This window comes from Falco biarmicus, chromosome 8, assembly GCF_023638135.1.
Source record: "Falco biarmicus isolate bFalBia1 chromosome 8, bFalBia1.pri, whole genome shotgun sequence".
Lineage (NCBI taxonomy): Eukaryota > Metazoa > Chordata > Aves > Falconiformes > Falconidae > Falco > Falco biarmicus.
In genome coordinates, this window is record NC_079295.1 from 343681 (window position 1) to 362462 (window position 18782).

The 18782-nt window shown below is 40.4% G+C and overlaps 1 protein-coding gene across 7 annotated transcripts in view; it reads right to left on the reverse strand.

Annotated features, from left to right (window-relative positions):
• Window positions 1-725: 725 nt before the first annotated feature.
• LOC130153868 (aprataxin and PNK-like factor) overlaps window positions 726-18782 on the reverse strand; it is a 28372-nt gene continuing 10315 nt past the window's right edge. For 3 of the 7 annotated variants that reach the window (XM_056349256.1, XM_056349255.1, XM_056349254.1), the window contains exons 3-6: window positions 14468-14568; window positions 10094-10215; window positions 7561-7607; window positions 726-1503 (exon numbers count right to left, since the gene is read on the reverse strand). In XM_056349256.1, coding sequence (XP_056205231.1) covers window positions 1364-1503; window positions 7561-7607; window positions 10094-10215; window positions 14468-14568 — 410 coding nt within the window. In that variant the 3' untranslated portion in view covers window positions 726-1363. Of the gene's footprint in view, window positions 1504-5685; window positions 5755-6227; window positions 6266-7560; window positions 7608-10093; window positions 10220-13670; window positions 13780-14467; window positions 14569-18782 lie in introns of those variants that run through there. The other 4 variants (XM_056349258.1, XM_056349257.1, XR_008823522.1 and 1 more) reach the window with 4 other exon arrangements.

Genomic DNA, 18782 nt, shown 5'->3' on the forward strand with positions numbered 1-18782 from the left:
CTGCAGAATTTCCAGATTTGGCACCTTTTTGGACACAATTCACATGGCTCCAGTCACCTGCCCTGAAACACACTAAAACTTTTACTTTCTTGAAAGCTCAGGCGTGCTGCAAACACACAGAAGGCAAGATCCTTCAACAGTCTTTAGAAATCACAGAGACACAGGCAAACGTTTTTCCCGCAGTATGTTACAAGTTTAATTGTGCAAAAATACAGTCATCAAGACTTAAGCTTTGTTGTAAACTGAATGTAATTCCAGTGAGGTACAGGCATGGAAAGAGGTCCTACTGTAATTACAGCAAATACACCATAGTCACTGTGTGTATGCGGTTCGATACACTGATATACTGTTCTCAAGTGATTTACACATTCTGTATTTAACTGTATTAATCTGTATTTAATCTGTATTAATCAAGAGAACCAAAGAAATGACACCAAAGAGGAAAGCCAGTAGCACTGCACTAACTCAAAAGAACGTTAACAAAATTTAGACAAACTCCCCAGTGATGGCCAAGAATTAATCTGTGATATGGCAGGTGGGCAGTGTAACTCCCCTTCATCCAACACAGTATATACTGTGCTTCAGCAAAAGAAAAGGCTTTCCTAATGCCAGCATTTATTTCAAGCACAGGAAGATGAAGCATTAACAACCTTTAAAACTGTGTTTCAAACCATGAAATACCAATGGTGTTGCATAAGAACATAAGAAATAGATGGGGGGGGGGGGGGGGGGGGCAGGAAACACAAAAAACTTTCAGAGCTCAGTTCTCTGGCTCCACCACTTAATAAGACAAAAAACCCATATGGAAAAGACAGACACTGCTGAATCCCCTCGCTGACTAAAATCCTCCTGCAGTGCCTACATCACTGAGGAAAAAATAGCTTTCAAAGCAATTCCCCTCCTTACACATTCATGTTTTAACATAACCAGCTTGGGCATTCGTAATGCTGTCCCCCTATGGCTACTTTTTGGTTCTAACAAATCTAGACGCTTCTTGCAAAAGCATTTCAACATCTTTGTTATCCTTGTCTTCTGAACTTGGTTCCCAGTCAGAGTCTTCATCGGTAGGTTTGCACACCTCTTCCTCATCATCTCTAAAGCCACCATTAAGGTCATACTCATGTGGTTCATCTTTCTGCAGAAGCGGGCTGGAAACCAGGACCATGCATGGCAATCAGTTAGCTGAGGGGAATGTGCTCAAGCTTGTCTAGACAACAATTAACATGATGAGACGTGTTTACAGAGCACAGGGGAGTGGGAGACGGATGGCGCCAAGGATGGCGCCAAGGAAAGGTAACAGCTTGCTGTTAATTGATGGCAGTTAACCACCAGTCAGGGATTGCCTAGGATGCAATGCTTAGCTTCAAGAACCAATCTGTTTAAAACGCGCAGCTTCTGAAAGTGTATATAACCTCGTGCTTCTGTACAATAAACTGACATTTGCTTGCATCAAGCTGCGTCCCGTCTCTTCATTCGCCGCATCTTTCTCCACAGCCCTTTCTCCTGTAGGGACAAAAATGCCATATATTCATGAATAATAAATACAGAACGAAAGAGACCTTGCAGGGGCCATCTAGTTAGCCTCTCTCCTCAGCAGGAGAAAGGCTCAACTAAAGCACTCTATCCAATGCTGACAATTTTGTGTTTGACTTTCAAGACTCTCATGTAAAGCTGTACCATCCCTCTCTGACCACTACTGCAGGGCTTACCAGTCTGATCAATTAAGAAAGTTCTCCTTAGTGGCTTTTCTTCCAGCACTTGGAAAACAGTTGCCAGGCCTCTTCTGATAACATCTTCTGATATCAGAAGAAAACGGTATCGGATAACATCTTCTGACAACTCTCCTTTCCTGAAGGAGTGGCATACACAATTTTCCTGGTCATCTTCCTGCTACTTCTATACCTAAACAAGGCATCTTTCTTGCCCTTTAGCCCCTAGCTCTTGCTAGACAGCTATTCCGACTCTAAATTTTCTGCCTTCACCCACCCATATTTACTTAGGGCTACTTTATACTCTTGCTCTTTGGAATCTGACATGGCTTTGAATTCCCATTCACTTCTTTCCTGAGCTTCAGGTCAGCAAAGACAATCTGCTAGATCACTCACCTCCTACGTTCTCAACTTCGATCTGTGCTGTGTAGTCTGTGCTTCCTTTCTGAACACACGTTAAGGAAACAACAAATGCTGAACACTTCTTTCCTGAGCTGGATGCAGCCTACCCCTTTCCCAGTTCAGTCTATTCTATCGCGCTGCTGTCCAATCTGCTGCCTATCCATCTTCTGCACAGCTCACACTTTGTGATTAAATTGCCTTCTCTCTTCCCAGTATGTCACAATACTCTACATTGGCAGGAGTCAAAACTTGGAAACCTCTATTCACAAGAAATGGATGCTGCTCGCTGCATGTTCCTAAACTTTTTTAGGCAGCTTGTCTTGCAGTAGTCTTTTAATTGCTCAAATATGTTGACATATATAAACCAGTTCCCAGAGACAGGGCAAGCCTGATTTTTGAAGAAGCCTTATCTACCTGACTTGGTAGCATCGATGCAAAGCTGCTGCCATAGCAGCATTGCATTCTCCTTTTACTTATCGGTAGCTGTGAACCTTTAACAAGTTTATTTCCACTGCTTTGGGACTTTGGCAGATGTGCACGACCATTGCTCTACCAGCCTACGCTACCTCCCTTTTTCTTACAGGCCCACAATTCCTAACTAGCCACAGTCTGTTAATATTCCAGTCATGGTATGCTGCCCTTAAGTCACACCCCCGAGTAAAGCTGTATTTGTTCCTTTTCTTCCCAGCCTCCAGTTTCTGCATTCTTACCTCATTTGGAGATAACCTGTCAATGATCTCATAATGATTTATCTGTTGAGCAGTTCTTATCATCTTTTATATGAAACTAGAAATGTGTCTTCTCAGCTACACAACCCAGTCCAAATCATCCATGTTTATATTAACCTCAGGTATTTCTTAGCAGCTTCTTGAAACCTCAGGTCAGAGCTCCAGACACTCAAGCTGTGCGTGTGGTGAACAAGCAAGAACACCAGCGCCTGGTGTAGTCAGATCACATCCTCTGTCAGTTACATTTTTCTGCTAGTGGGAATGTTACTATTCCAGAATCATCTTATGGTCTGATTAACATTTTATACTCTATAGCAAGGTTTTCAAAAGCACTTACAGCAGCAGTCAATTCCCTCAAAGGTACACAATTTTATGGGTGAACTGTGCTACAGAGGCACCCAATGACTTCCTAGAATAAAGTCAGCCATGTGTGACACAGCCAATACTACAACTGAGAAATATCCTATGGCTAGCAACCTATATAGCACCTAGCAGAAAATCCTGAAAATATCAGCTGTCAATTTCGGCTGTAATCCCATCCCATATGATGCTTGCTAGTTTACTGTTTACCAGACTTTAGAGGAAAGTAATTATGCCCATGTTTACCCATAACAGCAGAATTTTTTCTAAGAATCACAGACTATAGTCGTGCAGAAGGAATTATGTCTGGAGGGAGAAGTCGAAACAAAGATTCTAAATACCTTAAGAACAAAATCTCTCTTCTCAGCCTAAGCCTGTGAGAATAATAAACCCAAGACCGGATTAACAAAGAAAAACTGCTCTTCACTTTCACAGCACTGCAGGTGGTATTTTACAACAGAAATAGGAATTCTGGAAAAATACTGATTACTTCCATATTTCTCCTACAAATGTATGAGGAACATACGATGTTGGTTTTCGTCCACCAGTGTTCTTAGATTTCAGCAGTGAATGATGCACTTCCTTCCATGTCTTCCCACTCCTCTCTTTCTGCTATAGTTTAATTCAGCTCCACAGCCCCTGAAGCTGCTCATTAAGCACAATTCTGCCTTTCCCCTAGTACCATATTTATAAATATGACCTTGAAACATTCCCTGGAAGTATCTCCTTCACACGGGGAGAAAAAGCTTGCTGACCACCCCTTTACAAAGGGTTATGTTTGGAAGTGAGCCGATCAGCTTGCTAGAAAACATACACAGAAGTGTGCAGGAGAACTCTCAGACTCCATAGCCACAGCAGGTCATTCATCTAAGTAGCAACAAGGCAGTGAAGTCATTCACTAGTGACAATTTAATGACAACACACATTCCAGCCTTTCTTTTTTTTTCCCCTTCCTCCCTTACAGCTATTTCCCCAGTAATTAGCCTTAGACTGTTTCTCAGAACATAGACCACATTCTCTATTGGCAATTTGTAATCCATCTCGCAGCAATTAGACTATCAATGTTAAAAACTAAACATGGCAAATGTCATGTAGATAGCACCCTTCTTTTCTTGGCTGGTGGAGTTTCAGTGCACTTGAACAGAAATTAATCCTGCTGTGCTTAACAGTGCAGTTGTGCCAAACAGCACGAAATAAAGGCTAATGGAACCTTGCCTGTGTGATCTTGCATGGCTCGGTACGACCGCCTCAGACGTGAGCTTGCTGAGTGCAACCTTTTACAAGCTTTGCCCTCAAGAGAACGAAGCAAGCCAGTCAACAAGATATTGAGGGGAAAAAAGAAATTTAAACAATCATTAAATATGAACAGAACTTTAATTAATGAATTCCCTTCTTCCCACTGTGCATGGAATATAATTTTTTCCCTGGTTCGTTCTTAGGATGAGGAGTTGAATTTAACAGATTGAATTTCACTTCCATGTCAAAGATTTACACATTTACAAGAGAAGCACTTTTCCATCCATAGCCATGCCTGGCTGACCACCTGCCATGAGCTGCACACACAGGATCTACCATTCTGGTAAGGAAGGTCCTCTTATGAAAGACACAGCTACAATTTTAAACCTTCAAGATTAGCTTTAAACTTCAGATATGCACACAGTCCAGCTTGCTTCATTATTAAAATTTTAACCGCTCGCTGCACTTACAACGCTGCTTACAACTCTTGCCACTCTTTAATGCACATTTCTGCAAGGGAGCGGTGATCAAGATGGGGCTCATACTTGCATCATGGGATGTGGCAAAGCGTACAGCTAACAAATATGCCTCAAAATATGCTAGTGCACAGATACACCCATATCAAGCATTCAGTGACAGCAGAAGTACACACACATGATAAGGAAATGGGATGGGAAAGACATTCCCGAGTGGAAAGTAGGTCGCAGAACAGAATGGAGGCCAAAACACTTTGTCTAGAAAACTACAGCTATTTGCACTTTACTTTCTCTAGAAGGCAGATCTCTGTTTTGAAGATTTCTGTAGGAAATGCCCAGCCACACCTTGGTGATCTCAAAGAAGACAAGTCAGTTCCCACCTCCACTCGAGATGCAGCAGTTCCACATCCTCATGCCTTGTTCAGGCCAGTGAAAGTAAAGATGGCATATCATCAGGCTTTCAGACTGCTCTTCAACGCTCACTTTTAAATTATTTTAGAAATAACAGGAAGCTTCACATTTGGAAGCCAAACTGAGATACAAGAGATGCCTTGAAACAGAGCTAAAGGATATTTAAAACTGGAGCCCATGCACCTGCCACATGTAAGTTAATATTATTGGCAGCAGCAAAGCAAGCTAGGTGTACTACTGGTAAATGGAGGAGATACTCATACACAGTATTACAGGTTACATTATCAAGAGAGACTACAGCTTGCCTGTGATACTACACAATCCTCACTGATGTCTAGAAACTAAAGTTCGAAGGATACATACATAGTTCACAGGGAACACTGCCCCAGCTGAAAGGCATTACCCTTCTTCGACACTTCAGTCCTAACAAGCCTGTAACATCAATACCTCAGAGTAAATATAAGAAAAGCTCATCACCACATCCGCAGATATCTTTTGACATTTATTTAGAGGTCAATGCAATGCAGAAGGAGTATCTCAATGTTTCAAGAGCAATCAGTCTTCATGGGGTAACCTTAACTAGCTGTGGATGAACTATTGGCTCCTTTCATCCTATTATGAACCCTGTTCAAGGAAGGAAGAATTGACTTGGTCACACATGTCTCTCAAAACATTTGTTTGTTTCGCTGCCTGCTTCCAGGGAAGGACAGGTGTGCTCAGCACACAGGAATTCAATTCCAGCACTATTACTTGCAAAAAAGGAAGCAGAGTTTTACTAAAATAATGACTACCTTCTTCTCAGGTAAGTATTATCAAGCATCTCCAGCACCACTAAATGCCCCAAAACCCAAAGCAGATCAGTTGCATCCCATGCTGATGGGCCCATTCATAACATCAGAACATACCATTTTTTGAAGTTTTTGTCGTGTTCTTCTTTCAGGTACTAAAGAAAGAAATGTTATTAGCCAGGACAGAGTACAACCTAGCAATAAGGTTATTCGGAGAGGTTGCTACAACAGAAGACTGACTTATTAAAAGAAATGCTGCAATGGTTGTGCTGTATTTACAAGTATAAAAACTACTCTGCTGCCCCCAAAAACCTTTTTTTTTGTATTAAATGATTCTTGAAAGATTACCCAGATGAACTGTTCTTACAATTATGAACCATGCCATCTGTAGACAAACATCATCGGTACTGTTTGGGGTTTTTACAGCAGACAATTGCAGTATTTCAAAGCATTTAAATATTTTACGCCATTGTTTCCATAAATGCAATTTCTCCTTAATAACCATAGAATCATAGAATGGTTTGGGTTGGAAGGGACCTTAAAGGTCATCTAGTTCCACCCCTCCTGCCATGGGCAGGGGTAATGTCATAATCCTGATTTTTTGAAGTAAAATGCATTATCATTACATTTCCCTAACTGTTCTGCTCTAAAGTATTGTCTTTTTGCATTGGGAATTAAATTGGGGAAAAAAACCCCTCCAAGTCCAATAATTAAGAAAAAGCACAAAAAGAATGCAAAGTACATCTTTGAATTCTCTAAGAACAGACAAAATATAAACAGTATATTCCCCTGTGTTTTTCAACAAGTCTAGTTACTGGAATACAAAAAGACTTTTAGAATAGAATCTCAGATTCAGTTTTAATTATATTCCCTCCAAGCCTCAACAGAACATACATGCTATAGGGATATACACATTTTGCTGTGGGGATGGGAAAAAAAGCTACAGAAAAAATTTACTGCAGTATCCATTTGAAATGTTGAGAAATACTTCAGTATATTCCCTGTTTTCACTGTAATACTCCAGCTCCAAATGGAGGAAGCAGAATAGAGAGATCTGGTAAGACCATGCTATACCATGCTTAGTTTTCAATAAAACCTGTTAAACTCATGAAAACAGCCACTTGCCACCTGGCATTTTTGTCAAATCCTAAGATATAAAGCATAAAAACTATGTCAGCGGTGTCTGACCCAGACCATCTTGTTTCAGTTGAAAAACATTTGAAAAAGTGAATGTAAGTGTGCAGCGGCCAAGCAGCCTTACCTTCCTTATCACAGACAACGGCAACACCGCATGCTCAAGAAGAGCAAGGGTGCAGGGCAATACAGAGCAAGCTGCAAATGCAATGTTACTTTCTCACTTAAAGCATTTTATTCCAAGGTGTTGGCATCCATTACTGGGTTTGGGGGTTTTTTCCCCCCACTTTGAGCTATACTGAACAACTTGGCTTACCTGGAGGTGCACTGTGCTTGTATTCTAGTTTATGCTGTGGATTCTTCCTGCAAAGAAAACAGTAAAAGCTTGATTTGCCACCTTGTTCCACACCTAACAAGAACCTAACAAGTTCCCAGAACTCCTCTGTATTTTGTGAATAATTTTCACTTCTTTTTAAAATAAAATTCTGTGACCAGTGCCTTACTGCAGTGTCTCAGCTTACGTAATGTAGGGTGGAAGAAAAAAAGGGTTCCATAAGAGTTCCTTTTGTTTCAGCCTTTTAAAAAAAAATAAAAAAGACAGCTGACCAAAACCAAGAGATGAGATAGTTTCCAAACTTGTAAGATGAGATGCATTTGTTCAGCATAATAAGAACTGATCCAATTATTTACTCTCACTAAAACCAAAACCAGAACATAACCTCTGGTGCACAAAGTGCAATGCACACACAGTGCATCACAAGTCTGAGATACCCAGCCGTAACTTCCATATTCTGCAACATAAGGCTAAAAATCAAACAGTTTGGGAAAATTAAAGAAATTGAAAAGAATTGCCTGTCTCAAAGTATCACAGGGAAAGGCCAAAGAAGGACTGTTAAGAGAGTTTACTCATTTCTGCAATATGCTGCTGCAATCTGGGAAGTTCAATATACAAGTGTGTATGTCTTCTATTAAAAAACAGCATCAATGCAATGAAAATTAAAAATTTAAAGTCAACTTACTCTTTGATCTGCAATAAATGCTCCCCTCATTCAGGCTGCGATCCAGGTCATGAACACACTGATTTATCCCACCCCCTAAAGCAGTTATCCAATGCTGTTCTAATGTTTTAACTTGGTCCCACTTACACCGTGCTGATCTGTTGTGTTAGTGTATTAGAGCGGCACGTTAAAATTGTTTCAGCTCAATTTACTTCTGTGCAGAAAATTAAAATTAAAAAAAATTCTAACTTTGGAAGAAAACTGGTTCAGTTGTCCTAATTTCTCCTTCTGAAAAAGAATCAACAATTAAAGCCCACTATTTAAGAATGACATACCATTTGACATTGCTTGAAACACAAGATTAATTTCTATAACTGCAGAATTTTTTTGATATTTTACAAAATACCCTTGCTGTGAAGACTGCCTTGTAAAACTAGTTGCTTATGTTTTCTTATTCTTCAAAAACAGAATACTCTTCAGTAAGAAAATCTTATTTTTACATCAAATAACTTGTTACACATTCACATACTTGAAGCTGATTTACAGTTTTATAGCTACTGCTATCCCAAAGTGCATTTCATGTGCATTAGAAGGGATAGTTATCTGAATAAAAACATGCAAGTACAGCTTTCTATTAAATACCGTACTGAAACAGAACAGTTGCTTAATCCAGTGTTTTGCAAGTGTTGGTAGCATCAGAGCATTTGATCCCAACTCAAGGCACAACATTTAGATAACTCAATTATGTATTCCAGTAGTAGCCAACAGATAAAGACAACAAAAATAACATCCAAATCCTTCAAATGACACCTGTTGCTTTGTGGAAAGAATTATCATTGCTTTGTGGGTGCCTCCTTTCTTCTACCCCAAAAAGAATGAAACGCTGTTTAAGAAATGATCAACTAATACAGCACAGGAGTTGACTTATCTGCAAGGAGAGACAGTTTTAGTTTTGGACAGTGTCCATTGTACTCCTGAAAAGTATGTTGGCAATTTCAGGAGCGGTATAAACCTAGATTTCGCATCCTGAGATGAGAAATTCATCTCACAGATGGTTTTTGAGAAAAGAAACACTTCTTCTGCATTAGTTGAACATAAGATGGCTTTTCCTTAAAAGTTACTCCCATTTTGTTACACTTTATAAAGAACACGCTCTTTAGGATCATCACGCTTCCAGGGAGAGAGAGAGAAAATGTCTCTGCTCAAGCACAATCTTTAACAGCAGCTGTTAGTTTCAATATGCCCCCACAGAAGGGCTGTTGTCTCAAAATATATCCTTTTGTCCATTGCATCAATTACAAAGCAGTCCTTACACTCTGCTAAATACAAGTGTAAAACCTAGATATTGAGAAACAAATGGAACAAAAGGATCTTTTGAAGAAAATCAACAGCTGCTAAAAGAAACAGCAGTCAGCCATAAACTGGATTTTCTTGCTGGTACCTAAATTATGCTTTCTAACAAATCAAATACTGACTAAAATAGAGGGTTTGTACAAAATCTTAACAAATATTTTGTCAAAATCTGAACTAAAAGTTACATATCAAGAAGAACATGTAACAATAAATTATTGTTTCTATACAAGAACAGTTTACTTCAGGTTGAAAAATGAGAAAGTTTTGATCTCTAGGCCACTGAACAGGTTCCAAAAGTCAAGGCTTCATGTTCACCAGCTGAAATCACAAATACTTTGCACAGACCTTGGTGGCATAAAGGTAGCAGTCTGGCGCCAGTAAATTTGGAAAGCCACAGTCAAGATTTAACATCACTATCCTACTGTCAATTTGCAACTCCAGGGGAGAACATTCTTAACCTGTAAAACAAGAAAAGCCATTTTGTACAGTGCTTCTTACCTATAACAAGCCGTTCCATACAGACATTCAGGCCGGTTATCATTGTTATCCTGAGTTACGATCTCTGTTTCATGATTGTCATCGTCATTAGGGTGACTAAACTGCTGAAAGTGAATGGGATTCTTCCTGCAAAAGACAAATATAGATCAAGAACTGACTATTCCATTTAAACAGGAGAAGTGGAGGTAAGAAAGGTGTTACTGAATCAGTGACATTTTCAGCGGTTACAGAAAGAGAAGCTTTTAACGTTTAACTTGGTGCAGAATGTAAGACCTGCTTTCAGGATAACTGAAGAAAAGTTTTGTTTCAGCAGAGGCCGCAAGAGGTTAAAACATGAATTCTCCTATTTGCCATCATCAGCTTTACGTTTCAGGCCTCCAACACATACACAATCTACTGATGTAGTCCCATAGCATGAATCTCGCTCCGTGGCTTGCTCTGTCATGACTCCCTCTGGAGTTACCAAGTGCTACACAAACCTCTCGCAAAGTCTGAGCTCAAGCTGCGAGGGCCAACCCATGGCAGCTGAGCAACTGCAGTCCTGAAGCCTTCCCACGCTCTCGGGTGATCACCTGTGAGCTTCAGGCAGCATGTCTCAATCATTACTTCTGTTCCGTATGCAAGTTACTACTCACTTGAACACTTCAAATGCCAGCGTATTATTCCAGAGGGGTGAAGTGCTGGGGCCTGAGCAGCAGGCCCTGAGCCGAAGCTGACCTCCAGAAGAACCCGCCAACCCAACCTTAAATATATGTATTTAGTATCCAATCATTAGCGAAATATGCACGGTCATTAGTGAACCATGTATGGCCATTAGCAAAAGATGCACCTTGGATAAACTACAATCATGAGAGAAGAGACAGCGCATCCTTCCTTGCTTAGAGGCAGGCGGCCAAAGCCATGAATCCAGCTGTTTGGCCTTGTCTGGAAACCGGTGGTTAAAAACCAGTCGATAAAGGGAACTCCCTCGGTTCCTCCCAACCCCTGGCCAGGCTTTGGTGGCATCTGACAGGAGAGTGAAACCAGATGTTTCCACGTTTGGAATTACGTGAGCTTGTTTATTAATAGTATAAAAGCTGAACCCTCTTGCAGCGACGTTGCAGACCTCACCTACCAGGAGATGCCCTGCGCAGGACTTCCCAGCTGCCGGGACAGGCTCTCCAGATCCTCGTGCAACAGGGGCTCCCCAGCGACTGCGGAGCTGGAGGATGGCAACCTGTTAGGGCAACGGGTGATGTATCTTTCTGAACCACTACAGCTAGCTGTGAATAGTAACGATTAGGTGCATTGCCTTGCTTATCTGTTTTATTGTTTGAATCAGGGTATCGTAGGCTAATCCTTCTGTATGTGCATATTGCCTTATTTTCTGCATTAATTTGAAACAAACAGTGCATCAAGGGTATCTTCTGTATTGGTTTCTGTGTGCTATCTATTGACCCCATCAACTGGCAAAACAATGGAGCAGTCTCCTGGACATTACATTGATTATGCTCTCAGGTTTGCCTTGGCTACCGTGACATTTTATTTGAAATACCAAATCACAACGATGACATGAAGTTGTACCCTAAGACATAACTCTGTGTGTAGCTGAGCCACACCGATGTTAGTGATGAGAGCACCGTACAAGACAAGGCAGCTATAAACAACATCACTTTGTGAAGAAGTGATGTTAAAAAGAACACAGAAAAATACATTATGACTTCAGGAGAAATTCATGGGGCAGATCAAAAGACACTACAAAAAATTATGTCATAGTGAACATACTGTACTAAAAGCAAATCTACTTTTTCCCTCTGATTTCTTTTAGAGACACTTTTTTTCAAGCATATTTGAAAGCAAGAAAAGTGAGATGTTTTAATAAATGATTTTCCAAAAGATATACACAAAATACTTCAGTGATTTACCACTAATCCCCAGTGTACATAATCAACATCTTTGTGCAAACTGTAAAAGTGAACTGCTTGCCTCAAGCAAGAGCAATGATAACTTTAAACTGCAGAGGGATTACTGCTGTCATTTGCACTTGTTACAGCTGCATTTAGAAACACCAAGCCAGAAGCACGTATGCAGCTAGCGACATACACAGCAGCTTCCTCACTGACCACAACGGGCTCTTATGAACTTTCTAGGGAACAGTCAGTATTATTTTCAGCATTTCAACCAACACCGTAAGAGAAAAAGCGTTTGTTATAGCTTTTGCAAAATGATTACTTAAGCACCGTGAGCCCCACTAACCCATTCAGGCCTCCCTTCAGGCACCGAAAACAGATTAGATATTTAGTATTAATACTTTTACATCTCCATCTGCTTGGTATCTTTCACTCGGGAAACTCAGCAAGCAAGCTACAGATAAACTCTTCCAGGAGCTACTTATCAGAGATCCAGTGTCCCTTAGTCCTATTTACACAGGTGACAGACGCCTTGTTCTGGTTCTGGTCTTTTCTGTTGATTTCTGCAGACTGTAGGGTAAGTAAATACTGTTTCACTAGATATCCTTGCAAGGCTGCATTTACCAGTCTTTTATTCTACAAGTTCTCAGAAAACATCACTTCTAACCCCACATTCAGGCTGGCTGCCTACTTCTTTTGCCATTTAAAAATAAATGGGATGAAACCAAGTCATTTTAGAGGCTACTTGCTTTGTTTTCTAAATGCACGGAGCTAACGTACTAGCAATATTAGCCAGAATTTGAGTTCAGTCATTTGAAACACAATTCATCTTCTCAAAGGGACACAGAAGCAGCTAATGCTCTGTGAAATCATTTTAATACTTATTCCTACAATAAGATACATGCAGCATCATAGTCATGAAGGAAAGAAGGCCTAAGAGCTGCCAGTTAGCTAACCTATTCTGTTTTAGGTGATAGCCAGTTCCTTTCATGAATTTACTTCAAAAGCTATTTGGCCAATACCAAAGAGCCTTTATTGCAGGAGAGAAAAAAGAAAAAAAAAATTGTATAGGAGGAAGCAAGAAAAAGGGAAGGGTCTTGAGGTACGCACCCTATCACTGGGCCTCAGGATTCTTTGGGCCAGTGGATGATGCTCCTCAAATTATTCATCACCTGTGAAGCACCTTAAACATGTCCTATTTCAGATGCTCAGGACTAGTAACAACATCATAGTTTCTCTTACCTTTATGTGGATAATTTATACTTACTCCATTTCTAGATGTTGTGCAACGATATCCAGCAAAATAAATAGAAGCAGAGAAATGCACAGCTAATATTAAGTACACATTATCCCTTCTTGCAAAAATCTTCTTCCTTTTATTAAGAGTTTGGGTTGTTTGAGGGTTTGTTTGGGTTTTTTTGAATACAAGAGATCTGAGTTGTAAGAGCACAGCACCCTTCATGCTGGAAGCTGCACTCCAAAGTTAGTTTTACAACAAAACCTTGCTGCACAGGAATACGTTATTAATTTGATCAAAACAAAATCATTAAGCTTTACTCGCACAAAAAATAACCAATTAAAAGCCTATTTTAAGAATAAAGTTTTAGGAGAGTTGCCTTCTCATACACAGAAGCTCTGAATTTGTGGCAGAAAATTATGCAAATAAAAATTATGCAAGTAACACTTACAAAGTTCTTCAGAATCAATGCAGTCATCTCCAGCAGCAGCTGAGCATCGCTCAGTGAAATACTCAAGACAGTTTTCATCTATGCAGCTCCCAAAAGCATCTTAAAAGCTTTTTCTAAAACAAATTTAAGTGGTAAGGTCAGAATCCCTGGCTCTTCTTAATCACATGCAGGAGACCCCTGTCATCTCAAGGGCTTATTTTCTCAGCCTACTAAAGAAACTGGTAAGGAAAACGTAATGACTCACCAGCACTAGTTATAAAGCCATAGTATTCAAGCCTGAAGTTAACGCCACAAGTGCATGTAAGATGTTTATAAGTTCTAAACTCTAAGTCTTACTAGAAAACAGGTCTCATAAAAAGACAGATGCAAGTCTGTAGCTGCCAGATTTACAAGCTGAAGGTGAAATGAAAAATACTTCTTTTCATAAACAAAGAGCACAGTATTTAGAAGAATGCACATACAAATCCAAAGGCTGGTTGAGCATGCCCTGCTTTGACAGTTACAGGAAAGATTCACACACACCCAGTCAGCACAGAACTGTACCACAGGCTAGCCAAAGGACAGAATTGTGGACAAAAATTGTGAAATTACAGTTTCAGAGATGAGAGTTCAGCTGTACCACACCCCTACTATGCAACTCGAAATGGGGGTTGGGTTTGAATTTGTTTTTGTTTTTAAATCCCTATTCTTCTAACTTCTGAAAAGCGAGCAGCAGACAAGAAAATGAACACAAGACAGTATTCAAAGAGTAAGTTCCTTGACAACAAATATAGTCAGATATAACACAGACAGAGCACTTGCCTCCTAGTGGTAACAGCAGTTTCTTTCGATTTGGAAAAAGCTTCAGACTGCCACAGGAAGAGAATCTCACACTGACGGAGGATAAGAAGAAGAATCTCTGCAGAGAGAAGTGTGAATCAAGCTTGACTCTTTCAAAAAGCAGTGTTTTCAAATTCATAAATGAAGAAACTGAGCTATGGGTTACAAAGTTATTTCCTAAACATTTCAGCTATGTGTTAGAGACATCTAATAAAATCAACTAAACTAACATTTCATCTTTTCCATTTGTGCTGTTCAACCACGCACCCACCAAAGGTGCCTGTCATATGCAGAAGACAAGTATCTCTTACTAGGAGTTTATAAAATACGGATTAGAAAACTGAAGGGCATTCAGTTATTGGAAAAATGACATTTTATATGAAACCTCACCTAGAAAGAACACTGTAAGGAAATGTTATGGTTACCAAAGCAGTCCTCATTTAAGACGTTGACTCCTACAGCACATTGTGCTAGAAGACACCTTTCATAAGGTTAATGGAAGGAGACAAAAACCAGCTACTCATCGTACTCAAAAGAGCACTCAAAGCAGCTCCTCTTCCTTAGCAACTCTAAAAAACAGGTTTTGCTCAAGGAGAACACTACACAATCAAAAACTGAATACGCTATCAGTGCGTTCCTTCAAAGCGTCCATTCACATCACACTTATATACACTTCTGTCAAGAATATGGGTAACTGCAATGGCTTGCTTTACTGCAACATAGCTATCTCATTGATGCAGAATGACTACTTGGTGGTCTTGCATTAAAAGCACATACAGGACAGACGATAAAGCACCTTTCTTTGCAAACAAGCAGGTTTAGTCTCATCACATTTCCTGAAGATCAAAGCTGATGGTTTTGATACTTCCTATTTACAAATTTCTCCAACAAAATAAGATTTCGTTATGTGCTATTTCAGAGCATTCTTTTCTTCTTACAAAGCAACACTTCCCAAAAGTACTGCTGCCAAATGTTTTAGAATAAAGACCCAAGAAGAAACGTGCACATGCAGACTCCTATTGCATGTTACCTGTAACTAAAACTTGCCTTCCAAAACATTAGGAATCCTTCAGCGTGTCAGAGCACTGAATCAGCTTCACCCCCACAGAGGGGAAAACTTGTCTGAGCAAAATGAAAAGTAGCTGGAGCAAACTAAAGGCTGCATTTGTACTACTGGATCAGCTTGGCTGCCTAATGAACCATGTCCTCCTCATAATCATGAAGGGCAAAAACTGAGATATGCGAAGGAATGCTACATGAAAACTGGAAGTCTGATGTGCTCATGAACACAACAGCTTTACGCAGTTATCTGCAGCAACAGGCACACCAAACATACACAAGAACCCATTTACTTGTGCTTGCTTGTTTGCTGAACAACCTAAGCTTTTACTGTCACTCAAGCCCCTTGGGGGAAGAGGTAAAAAATACAAAAGTAGTAACAGTGATAATATTTAAAAAAAAAAAAAAATCACAGGACCTCCTGTTTCCTGGATTAGCCTTATCTTTTGTGCTTACAATGTACATAGATTTATGTAGTGCTCAAAATCTTCTCCTAAAGGCAGTTCTCAGGTCACTGGTCACTTGCTACCCTCAGGAACACCTCTAGACGCCTATCTTCTCTTCAATATATTAACACATGGCATTACAGATCTTTTCTGGGCAGAAAGAACTAGCAGGAGACCAGGCACTCAGCACTGGGGTTTTTGGGATCTTGCTGGAACATTTGTATCGCACAAAACATTTGTATGACAGATTGTGAATTGAGAGGATATGAGTAGCAGAAAAAAAAATAAAAATCATCCCTCAATTGAAGTATCGCCAAAGACACTGACCAGATAAGGGTTCACAGGGAGTTTATAAGTGTGACTTGTTCTGGTTTTAAGAGGGGACTGAATGCTTAAAAAAAAAAAAAATAAATAAAAAAAAAAAATGGTGCAGATTGGCCAAGTTACAACAGAAGTAATTCTCCATTGTTTAGGGATAACAAATAATAAGCATTTTAAATAGTCAGATCACAAAGCATACAATAACTTCATCTTTCATAAAAGTTTCAGCTGCAAATAAAATAAGCCTACAGGGTCTATGTTGGGCATTTCAATCATTTACATCTCTTCTCCCTGCCGGTACATGTACTGTACACACAGGGGGGTTTATTTCTTTCCTTTTTAAAGTGGACCTTTGTTTCTTATTTCCTAGAACTCTGCATCGTTTAATCTGCTGAAGTACATCATCCCTTGTTTAGGTTATATTGAAAGTTAGCAAGACATCCTGGCTCCTCCTTTTATACTTTTAAAATTCTTGCTATGCCATTGGTTTCTCATCAGTCCCCATTTACCAAAAGATTTCTTTCAAATCAAAGCTTGTAACGACTTTACTGTTTTTGGTAGCTAATACAGTACTTCTTAATAACAAGCTAGCTTAAGCTGGGTTTATTTTTGCTTCACCTGTAACAGCCTGTTCCATACACGCAAGGTGTCCTCTTACGCTTGTTCTGTTTGGAGCTTTCTGAAGTATCTGCACTTCTGGTTGAATCAGAAATCTGTCTTGTAATCCAGATTTGCATCAGGCTCAAGAGTCCCTTCCTGGGCACCAAAAGATCAGGAAGTCCTGCCCAGTGAGGCTGTTGGCTTGCAGAACCAGTCATCTGCTCTTTGTTTACTGTTTCCTCAATTCTATTTCCTTTACTGGAGATCTGACCTACTCTTTTAGACAATTTACTATGCTGCTGCCTAGCTTTTCTTCCCACAGAACTTCCAGGGGTTTTTGTTCCAGTCTTGCCATTCCCTGCCATGTTTCTCATGGTATTCTCAAGAGGAAATCCAGAGCATTCTGTGGAACAAGGTTCCATTTTGAAGGACCTGAAAATGTACATTCTTCAGAACTAAAAGCTTTAAGGTCAAACTCTGCCTCATCATTCCTGTTTTCAAAGTGAGAGAATCATAGTAGAGCCCAGGCTGGAAAGGACCTTGATAGAGATTAAAACCAGCCCCGTGGGCACATATTAGCTTGGGGCTCATCGTTAGCCAGCAGATGTGTTACACTTGAACAAAAGGTTAGATGATGGAAGTGTAAAGAACTCTAGTAGGTAACAGAAACTAAACAACAGACTGCTAATGTATGCAAAGGTAAGCAGGAAATTTAGGTAACTGCCCAATAAGATGAAAAGTACATCCTGAAGAGGCGCCAGAGGGAGGAGGTTATGATAATGAATTTTTGGAAACCTTACGTATTTGCATGACTTTGTATAATAAATATCTGTCGGCTTGTTGAAACAGCGTGCAAGTTAGGAGTAGCGATCCCCCTTGCACCCAACGCTGCAATAAACATACCTCTTTGTAACTGCCCTCGAGTTGTACAGTTCGATTCCACATGTCAGTTTGGTGACCCAGGTGAGACCCTCTCTGTCCGGCTGTAGGACCTGCTGAGGACAGGACTCCTCTGGGTGCCCCCAGGGTTTCTCAGGAGGACTCCCCTACTCACCTAGATGACTGCGAGGACAGACAGGGACCATCGTCGGTGGACCAGGTATGTTGCAGTTGGGTTGGGGATACCTGTAAGTTGTGAGGAGACGTCCTACGTGAGGTAAAGAGCGCTGGTGCTTGCCCCTGGAAAGGCTGGGGGTGGGAATTCGGGTGCTCTCCTCGCTGCGGTAGCGGGAAGGGGCCTCTCGAGGGGTAACAGGTTTTCTCCCAAGTGGTGTGTTTTGGCCAATTTGGGTTCTCTTCAAGAATGTCTTTTGGCCATTTTGTCATCTGTTGTAAAATTCGGTACCGTGTATTAGTTGAGACCTCTTGTTGATATTTGACGTTCTGGGGTGGCATAACGGTGTTTGAGGTCGGAATGTCCATCATAAAATGGTATTGTTGCTATCTATCTGAGTAGCAGAGTGAGTGTGTAACGGGCCCTTTTGTGCGAGTGTTTTGTGCAACTGAGACGTAGCTCAGCTACAAAGCGAGTGCTGAAACCTGCAACTTGTGATAATTTGTATTATTTACTGTATTGCATAAAGGTGAAATGGGAGGTCAACAGAGTGGGGAAAGAGTGAACATGAGCCCTTTGGGTTGTATTTTGGCTCACTGGAAGAATACAGGAGGACCGCAGGGTGGGAGTGTCAGGGAAAGGGTTAAAGAAGTTTTAGTAGGTCTAATTGCTTAACGATTACCTAGATTGTTGTTGATAAATAATGCTTTGTTTTACTAACTATTGTGTAAATTAACTGAAGCAAGGAGTCTACAGCTCCTCCTGAAGGACAGTTTGTGATGAGAACTAGCTAAAACCAACTCTATAGTCTGG